The sequence below is a fragment of the Miniopterus natalensis genome, chromosome 16, assembly GCF_054644295.1.
Source record: "Miniopterus natalensis isolate mMinNat1 chromosome 16, mMinNat1.hap1, whole genome shotgun sequence".
NCBI classification, from domain to species: Eukaryota; Metazoa; Chordata; class Mammalia; order Chiroptera; family Miniopteridae; genus Miniopterus; species Miniopterus natalensis.
Window position 1 is genome coordinate 43269484 of NC_142096.1, and position 9511 is coordinate 43278994.

Genomic DNA, 9511 nt, shown 5'->3' on the forward strand with positions numbered 1-9511 from the left:
GCTCAGGAGGGGGAAGGATTAAAGTAAAATAAGAAACAACACTTGGACCGTGGCATCCCTGCTGAAACCTGCACACACCTTCTGTGCTGTTCTAGAGTCTGAACCAAGGGCCCCCAGTGCCCCATTCCCAAATCAGGGTCAGGACTGGTAGGCACAGCTCTGGGGCCCTCTGATGCACCAGGGGACCTTGCGAGGTCACAGGACCCGTGGGCCTCAATCTCCTTGTCTGAAAATGGGAACAGTGATATCAAGATCCACCTCGAGGGATGGCTGCCAGGCACTGGTGAGACCACAGGTCCACCCTCCCAGGGTGGGCAAGAATCCCAGGAGAGTGAGGAGCCCAAGACCACTTCAACCTCTGCTATTGGCCCGGGGCCCCTGAGAGCCCACTTCAGGACAAACAAGGAGGGTGAGGGCACTGGGCACAGGCACAAGGGGCAGACACAGACAGAAGGGGCAAGCTGGGTCTCATTTTTCAGCCTGAAGAGCAACCCTCATCTCCTGGGTATTCACTGCTCCTTAGCTGGACCAGTCAGATAGACAGACAGGTCCCTGTCCGCTCGCCCCCATAGAGCTGAAAGTCCTCCCTGGGAGAGACCCTGGCTGGCTTCTGTCCCCACTTCCTGTAGCCAGCTTGAGGCCTGGAAAGCGTCAACAAAATACACGTGAGTAAATGGAATTAATGCACAGCCACCCTCCCGCCCACTCCTTCCTGCTCTCAGTCTTGTGAAAAGGAGATAAAAATATCCAAGGCCCCTCTCATCTCTTGATAAGATAAGAGGCCCATCCATCCCGCTCCCTTCCCAGCGGGAAGATGGAGAAGGTTCCCGCCCATCCCAGACCCATTCAGCCCCCAGTCTCCACCCCGAGCCGACCTCGGACACCCACCCAGCCTACAGCAGGCCATGTGTAGTTGTGGAACAAGGCACCCACCTATTTCACTCATCTCCTTTTGGCTGGACACCTCCAACCCTGACCTCTCCATCCCTGACCCCTTCCCCAGGCATCCTGGCCTGGTCCAGGGACACTTTCTCCCATGACGTGATCAGCTGGCCAGTCAGGCCTTTGAGCGAGATAAAAGGATTGGGGTGAGGGGGCAGAGGGAGCCCAAGCATGGCATTCCGGGCCAGGGCAGAAGTGTGGATGGCAGGATCCCAGCTCTCCCTGCCCTGGGCGCGAGCACTGGCCACCCACACCCCTCCAGCTCCCAAGGCAGTGCTCCCCTTCGAAGCCATCCCCCAGTGTCCTGGCAACAAGTGGCTGAGGGTGCTGCGGATCTGGAGGGAGGGTTCTGAGGACTTCCACCTGCAGATGCAACAGACCTTCGAGGAGCTGGGGCCCATTTTCAGGTGAAGCCCTCCTTGCCCACCTTGCTGACACACCCTAACCCTCTGTCCCCACTGGCCATTGAGTCCTTGCTGGGTGACCTGTGCTGCCACACCCCAGCCAGGTGCTGGTGCTCAGCACCGTTAGGAAGGTGGGTGAGGATACTCAATGAAGCTTCTGTGGCCCGGACTGGCACTAAAATTGGGGCACTATAGCCGATTATGAGGTCGGAGCAAGCTGTGGCTCGCTGCTGATGGACAGAATGCAGACACTAGAGCAGAAGAGGCTCCAGTTAGACTGCGGGAGGGACTGCCTGCTCGGAGCCAGCCTGGGAGAAGGGAGAGGTCAGTAGGAAACAGTCTGGATTTCATCAGCCAAGGACACGTCCCACAGCAGGGCTTTGACTTTGTCCCACAGGTATGACGTGGGAGGGAAACACATGGTGTGCGTGGCGCTGCCCGAGGACGTGGATAAGCTGAAGCAGGCAGAAGGCTATCAACCCCGTCGGATGGTCCTGGAGCCCTGGCTGGCCCACCGACAGCATCGCGGGCACAAACATGGCGTGTTCTTGCTGTGAGGGCGAGTCTGGATGATGAGGGCAGGGAACGGGCAGCCCGGGTGCAGAGCTGAGGCGAGACAGGGAAGACCCAAAGCAGGCCTGCCTTGAGGCCTGTCTGGATGAGTGGAGAAAATGTGACCACAGGGCTGTGCCAGGGACCTGGGGCTGTGCCCATCCTTCCGCGCGAGAGGAAGAGCAGCTACTGTTAGGGAGCACCCCATCTGCTCAGGCCTCCTGGGGTGCTCTTACAGCCTGGACGGCTGCCCTCCTGCAGGCCTGGAGAAGGGCCGGCACTGGCCAGGAGCCCCTGTCAGCACATGCTGGAGCCTGAGGGCCCACCAGGCTGCAGCCTCCGCATGGACCCCTATGGGTCCTGAGTGACGCAAACTTTGCTTAGGTGGGGAGAGTCCTGGGGCTTCAGAGAGGGTGGGCGGCAGGTCGATGACACCTCTGCTCAGAAGCTAAGTTCTAAGTTGATGCCTGTGTGAGCATGTGTGTATTCGTGGGAACTGTCTGCTGGTGTGGACGTGTTTGTGCTTGTCTGTGTTTATGCGTGTGTGCACACGTGTGTGGGGGGTGTTGTTATATGTATGTGAATGGATGTGCTTGCCCATGTTGGTGTGCTAGCATGTGTGCTCATGCATGTGAGTGTGTTCATACCACTGTGTGTTGTACAGAGGTCATCACGTGTTTGCATGGGTGCATGTTTTTGCTCATTGTGTGTGCATGCATGTGGTGTGTTTGCCTGCGTGCATGGGTGTGTCTGGATGTGTGCATGTTTTTGAGTGTGTTGTGTTTGTGTTCATGTGCTTCCTGCATGTGTTCTCTGTATTATTGTACACATATGTGCATGTCTGTGCTTGTGTGTGTCCTGTGAGTGTGTTTACCCATGTCCTGTGTGCATGTGTGTGTGATCATTCTCAACACCTATAGACAGCTGGCCTTAAAAAGAAGGTGTTTACACTTGACTGTGGCTGAGAATGCAAATCTCCCCTCGTACCCTGGGGATACCCCTAGAGCCCCCAGGTGCCTGGGCTCCTTTGGGAGGATATCATGAGAGACATGGTTTAGTTTGTGTATAGAGGAGCTAGAGACCCCAAAAGGAGAGGAATAGGTGTGGTTGGTACAAAGGCAGCACTGTCTGGCTGAGGGGGGGTGGGGGGGTGAGGGTCACTCAGGTCCTGTTCCACTCTAGGGTGTGGTGTGAGCAGGGTGGGCATTGCTTGACAAGAGGGCCAGCCTCCTCCTCAGAGAAAAGGCCTCCATACCCACTGAAGACCTGGATGGGGGATGTGAGTGCCAGGCACGGGGCCTGCAAGTTGGCAGCAGCAAACTCAGTGAACCACATGCACGGTTAGGCAGAAGCCTGGTCTCAGCCCCACTGTAGGCTTGAGCACCCTGGGCATAGCACACTGGGGCCTCCTTGAAAGGAAGCTTGCAGCAGGGGCAGAAACATGGGCAGCTCCCTGCCCACCTGTGTCCCTTTAGCGATAAGGAAGATGGGACACAGGCTGGGAGACTGCCGCTGACTCTCGCTGAAGCTCGCTCTCTGCTCTACAGAAACGGGCCCGCATGGCGCTTGGACCGCCTGAGGCTGAACCCAGACGTGATGTCGCGACAGGCAGTCCAGAAATTCATCCCCATGGTGGATAGGGTGGCGAGGGATTTCTCCAAGGCCCTGATGGCCAATGTGCTGCAGAACGCCCGGAGGAGTCTGACCGTGAACATCCAGCCCAGCATCTTCTACTACACCCTGGAAGGTGAGGGATCTTGAGGGATGGCACTGGGCCAGGGAGGGCTGGCAGGAGGCAGCTGCCTGCCATACACTCAGCAGCCCCATCCTCTCTACAGCCAGCAATTTGGTCCTTTTTGGAGAGCGGTTGGGCCTCCTTAGCCAAAGCCCGAGTGCAGCCAGCCTGAACTTCATCCACGCCCTGGAGGCCATGCTGAAATCCACCATGCAGCTTATGTTCATGCCCAGGAGCCTGTCCCGCTGGACAAGCGCCAAGGTGTGGAAGGAGCACTTTGAGGCCTGGGACTGCATCTTCCAGTATGGTGAGGGCCAGGGCCCAGGCTGTACTGTGTGACAGGGACACTGGGGTCCACAGTACAGGGGAGAACTGAGGCCAACAGAGGGCCACAGGGCCATGGCTTCTTCTCAATCCCCGAGACAGTTGGTGTTGAGGTGGGGCTGGGCTGGGCTGACCCAAGGGCTTGGGCGGGAGAGGGAGACAGGTGCTGATAGCTGACGCTAAGACAATAGGAGGCAGTGGCTCCCAGCACCAGGCCCAGGGCTCTGTTTCTGTGCCCACAGCCAACAACTCCATCCAGAAAATCTACCAAGAACTGGCCCTTGGTCGCCCACAGCACTACAGTGGCATCGTGGCAGAGCTGCTCCTGCATGCAGACATGACCCTGGATGCCATCAAGGCTAGCTCCATCGACCTCACCGCGGGGAGCGTGGACACGGTCAGGCCAGCCACCAGCCTTGCCCATAGAGCATGAAGCCTGTGTGGTCCCAAGCAGTGTCCTCTCCAGCCAAGGGTCTCCTGCATGCCCACTCCAGTCTATGTCACCAAGACTTCCCATCTTGGAGCTCAGCTTTGAAACTGATAGAGGCTCTGAAGGAAGGGCACATGGGAATGACCTCAAAGGGGAGGGTTTGCCATTACTGGTGGGAATCCATGCTCTGGCAGCCTGCAGAGTGACTAGGCCTGGGAACATGCAGCACAGGCTCCATTCAGACCATCAGGGTCCTAGGAAGAGGGGCACGCCAATACCCAGATGCACCTGGGACTCTGCCCAGTGATAGATTACATTTAGCTTTCTTTAAAGATCCTGTGGAGGTGGCAGGCTGCATGGTGGGCAGGGCAGCACCCAGGGCTGGAATGCAGCCAAAACTTCCTGCCTCTAGACCCAACCTTCCCCTGTCGGCGTCTCTGGGCTGCTCTGGGCCTGGCACCTGGGATGCTAAGGCACAGATTGGTGGTAAGAAGCTCCCTGAGCAGAGAGTGGGATGCTGTCATGAAGCAAAAGAACCCAGGGTAGGGCATGTGCCTCAGGACAGCTCTAGGCAGGCTTCCTAGAAGTGGGAACTTCCAGTTGGATGTGGAAGAACCACACAGAAGTTAAGCCATGAAGAGGAAGCATGGAGGGCAACAGTCCAAGGGTGTAGCAGCAGGCAGCAAAGAAAGGCAGTGAGACTGAATGGAGGTAGATAAGAGCAGAGAGGTCAGGGTCCCTGAAGGCAGGGCCTCAGGCACCAGGCCTGTATCCAAGGCTGGAGGAAAGCAGTGAGGGGAGGACTGGATCAGACTGATGCTCCCTTAAGGTCCCCCATATTACCACAAGGTGCAGCATGGACTGAAGCAAAGGGGACAGTAAGCAGGTCACTGCTCCATGTCTGGAGATGCCAGGGGCATGTTGTCATGGGGATAGGATTTAGTAGTTTCCCAGATCTCAGGGTGGGCTGGGGGTGCCTCTCCCTGCACATAGAAATGACCTTAGGAGGGGAACTTGTTGGGGTCTGAGCTGGCTGCAGATGCCCCAGGGAGATAATCCATTGGGAGCAGATGGACCTGGGGCTCCAAACCCCACACCAAGTAGATGGGGAGGGTAAGCCTCTTCTGGAGCCCATAAGAGAGTGAGAACCAGGCCTGAAGTGGCAAGGCCTGGGTCTTCCCTGAGATTGGGGACACCTTCTCTGAGGGACTCATGGAAAGTAGAGGAAGTGGGTTTTAGGACCTTGAGCTCTCAGCTTCCTGGGCTCTGTCCTGCCCTGGGCATGCACTCACCATGGATCTGAGACTACCTGCCCAGAGAGTGGGGCCCTGGGGGCTGAGGTGCATAGCTTGTGCCAAGGTCTGAGCCCTGCACCCATGGTTCCTGCAGACAGCCTACCCCTTGCTGATGACCCTCTTTGAGCTGGCACGTAACCCTGAGGTGCAGCAGGCCCTGCGTCAGGAGAGCCTGCTGGCCGAGGCCAAGATCTCTGAAAATCCCCAGAGAGCAACCTCAGAACTGCCCCTGCTACAGGCTGCCCTCAAGGAGACCCTGAGGTAGGTGTGTCTCACCCAGCTGTCCCAGCCACCCGGTTCCACAGTCAGGAGAGCAGCGCTCACCAGGGCTTGAACACAGATCCTGGGGTGGTAGGCAGCTTTGCCCAAGATGCATCCCCACACACCTCCTCTTCCTCTCCCTATAGGGACAGGGGCTCTTTGTTCTCTGAGATCTCACTTCAATGTCCTGGGCGCCATCCTCTGCAGCGCCCTGCTTAGCCCACAGGCAACTCAGGCTGGGGGAGTTTTGGCTGAGCTCAGGAGGGGTATGGACACTGCTTCCCAGTCCCAAAGGGACCTGTGAGGTCAGGGAGCCTACCCCTGGCTGCTGTACCCTGTCCCAGCTGGGCCCTATCCCAGCTGAGGATGTGTTGGCTGCCCCTGTCCACAGGCTGTACCCCGTGGGCATCTCTGTGGATCGGCAGGTGAGCTCGGACTTGGTCCTGCAGAACTACCACATCCCGGCTGGGGTGAGTGAGGCCCACCGCCCTTCCATCAGACACCAAGCCTGGTGGACCTTCCCCAGGGGCCAGCTGACCCTGCCCCCTCCACCTACCTGCAGACATTGGTCACTGTGCAACTCTATTACCTGGGTCGCAACCCCTCGGTGTTTCCACGGCCCGAGCTCTACCATCCGCAACGCTGGCTGCACAGGGGCTCCAGCGCCAGGCTGCCCCACCTGGCCTTTGGCTTTGGCCCCCGGCAGTGCCTGGGGCGGCGCCTGGCGGAGGCCGAGATGCTGCTCCTGCTGCACCACGTGAGCGCTGGGCCCGCGGTTTGCGGGCGGGCGGGGCGCCGGGAGGGCGGGGCGGGGCCGGGCGGGGCGGGGCGGGGCGGGGCGGGGCGGGGCGGGCGCGGGGCGGCGGGGCCGGGCGGGGCGGGGCGGGGCGGGGCGGGGCGGGGCGGGCGCGGGGCGGCGGGGCCGGGCGCCGGGCGGTTCTTCAGGCGGGGCCGCGCCTCTGTCCTAGGTGCTGAAGCACTTCCAGGTGGACACGCTAACGCAAGACGACGTCAGGATGGTCTACCGGTTCGTGCTGATGCCGGCCAGCACCCCGCTCCTGACCTTCCGCGCCATCAGCTAGTCCCCGCGCCGGCCACCAGCCGCCTGGCGCCCGCCCCTCTGCCTGGCCCGGGCCTCCCTGCTTCTGCCTCCGGCCCTGCTTCCTCGGCCACACCACTGTCCAGCCAGCACCCCGCACAAATGGGATAGCCCAGACCCGCTGGGGAAGGCCGTGCTAGGCAGTGCGGCAAGGCCCGGGCAGAGCCGGGGGAAGTCTTGGTTGCAGGTCTGGATTATATGCCCAGTTCCACCAGCTCCAGCTCCTACAAGGATCACCATCCGAGGGCCTTGACCCCCATCCCATCACCCAGGACTGGCTCCAGGTTCCTCATGGATCCATCCAAGGGGCCTCTGGCCCTGTCCCTCACCTCCCTGTCCAGTCTCATGTGCCCCCTGTCCTCAACTCTTCCCCCATGCGAGGACTGACAACACAGGTCCCCTGTCCTGCTTGTGGCCATTTCAGATGCCATGCTCCCTGTCTGGAATGCTCTTGCCTAGAGTTGACCTTCAAGCTGGGTTGTTATTTGCCCACCTACCTGTTCTTCTCAGCCCATGCAGCTCCTCCTGGCACCGTAAGTCCCGTGGTTGTGGTTGAGCCTCCCAGCCAAGGGCCTGGATAGACGGTAGCATTTACTTGAAGAATGGCTGCCAATGGGGCAAATTGGACATCTGGTCCAATGACATACACCTAAAAGCAGGAAGGATGGTGAACTCCACAGGCTGGCATCAGTGTGACTATAAAGAAGCCTCTGGAAGAAGGGGGTGGGGCCATCTCGGCCACATGCAGCCAAGTGCCCCCTTTAATAAAGTCCTCCATCAGTCCAAAGTGCCAGCTGCTTCTTCACACTGACACTCAAGATTGGGGCCCTTGACCTTGTGGGTGGAAGAGGTTTTGAACAGCTGGGAGCCGGCTGGGGTCTCTTAGCTGGCAGGCCTGCGCAGTCTGTCCCACGCCATTTAGGGTCAGGTGACACCTTCCATGTAGAAAGTGGTCCTGGCAGCAAGATTGGCGGTGGGGTTGCTCCACTCTCCCTCCCCACTCCCATCTCATCTGGTAAGAATCAGGCACCCAGGTCTCACCAAAGGCAGTAAGGGAAGGGCCCAAATTTCTGGCTGCACAGCCCTGCAGGCACTGAGCTACCCCAATGGCACCATGTTTGGTCCTCAGCTCCCTTGATGAGAGTCTGTATATGCCTCACCACTCCACTCCAGCCACAGCAAAGAGGCCTGCTGCCAGGGCTGTGGTCTCTGCCCTGCCCTGGTCAGGCACTGTTGAAGGGGACTTGAGAAGTCACAGGGAGGAGAGGAGGTTTCAGACTCCAGTCACACAGGCACAGGCTGGATCCCTGGCTCACCACGTTTGTCAGCCCTTAATCCCTCTGAGCCTCAGCTCTTCACAGGGGAATTCTGTGTAATAAGTCCCCTTTCATCAATAAGGACACCACAAGATGGGTATTTGGAAAGCTCCTAGCTCTCTGCCTCTATGGGCACTCAATAAATGGGAATTTCTTTTTCTGCCTCTCAAAAGCTGATTCATGCCATGGCTGGTGTAGCTCAGTTTGTTGGGTATGATCCCACGCACCAAAAGGTTGCTGGTTCAATTCCTGTCAGGGCACATGTCTGAGTTCCAGGCAAGATCTCTGGTAGGGGGCATGCAGGAAGCAGCGTATTGATATTCCCCTCTCACATCTCTCTCACTCCCTCTCCCTTCCTCTCTCTCAAAAAAAAAAATCAATAAAAAATTATTTTTTAAAAAGCCGCTTTAGCCCTGCCGGGCGTGGCTCAGCGGTTGAGCATCGACCTATGATCCAGGAGATCGGGGTTCGATTCCCAGTCAGGGCACATGCCCAGTTGTGGGCTCGATCGATGACTCTCTCATCATTGATGTTTCTATATCTCTCTCTCCCTCTCCTTTCCTCTCTCTGAAATCAATAAAGATATATAAAAAATAAATAAATTTTAAAAAGCCGCTTTGTTACATGTGGCTCCATTCTGTCTCCAGTAGTCAACATGTAACAGCAGCAATGGAACCAATTAATAGTTGCCCTGCAGTGAATGTGTGTCATTCTGCAGAGCTTGGCACAGGTGTTCACTTGATGTTCATGGGAAATCTAAATGGGAAGCACTGGTTCTCCATGTTCCTTCACTTCCACTATACAAATTCTGCAGAGGAGTCCCTTTTTATCCTGCTTGGAATTCTTGTGCCTTTTCACTGTGAGTGCCCATTTGGCTCTTTTAAAATATTCTCCAGTTATCCTGACAGTCTTGTTTAATAGTCAGAACTCTTACACCTCTCACTTCTTTCAGTGTGGAAATAGTATTGCCTTCAAAATACACCAAAAACTAAAACATCTGTGATGTGTGCAGGTGGCTCCTGTTTTGAGTCTGTGGTCCTCCTGAGTGTTTCTGTTGCTTGTTCCAGTTCCAATTCTGTTGCTCGATCACTTTCCCAGGGCTCTTTGTGTAGTAATTATGTAGCCTAACCCTTCCCCCAAGAGGGACACTAAT

General features: G+C 57.4%; 1 protein-coding gene across 2 annotated transcripts; it reads left to right on the forward strand.

Annotated features, from left to right (window-relative positions):
• Window positions 1-1113: 1113 nt before the first annotated feature.
• CYP11B2 (cytochrome P450 family 11 subfamily B member 2) lies at window positions 1114-7025 on the forward strand. Of its 2 annotated transcripts, XM_087825215.1 has the most exons (9): window positions 1114-1349; window positions 1744-1899; window positions 3446-3645; window positions 3737-3940; window positions 4200-4354; window positions 5777-5943; window positions 6335-6413; window positions 6506-6700; window positions 6912-7025. In XM_087825215.1, exons 1-9 carry the CDS (start codon window positions 1114-1116, stop codon window positions 7023-7025), a joined length of 1506 nt encoding a protein of 501 aa, XP_087681341.1. The 2 variants fall into 2 exon arrangements, with proteins under 2 accessions (XP_087681341.1, XP_016075672.1); XM_016220186.2 differs by lacking the exon at window positions 6506-6700.
• The last annotated feature ends 2486 nt before the right edge of the window (window positions 7026-9511 follow it).

Bases quoted from the DNA above. Each gene is read 5' to 3' on its own strand.
- CYP11B2 (XM_087825215.1), top strand. From the start codon at position 1,114: ATGGCATTCCGGGCCAGGGCAGAAGTGTGGATGGCAGGATCCCAGCTC. The intron at 4,355-5,776 runs GTCAGGCCAGCC...TGGTTCCTGCAG, and splicing joins CCGCGGGGAGCGTGGACACG to ACAGCCTACCCCTTGCTGAT. The intron at 6,414-6,505 runs GTGAGTGAGGCC...ACCTACCTGCAG, and splicing joins ACTACCACATCCCGGCTGGG to ACATTGGTCACTGTGCAACT.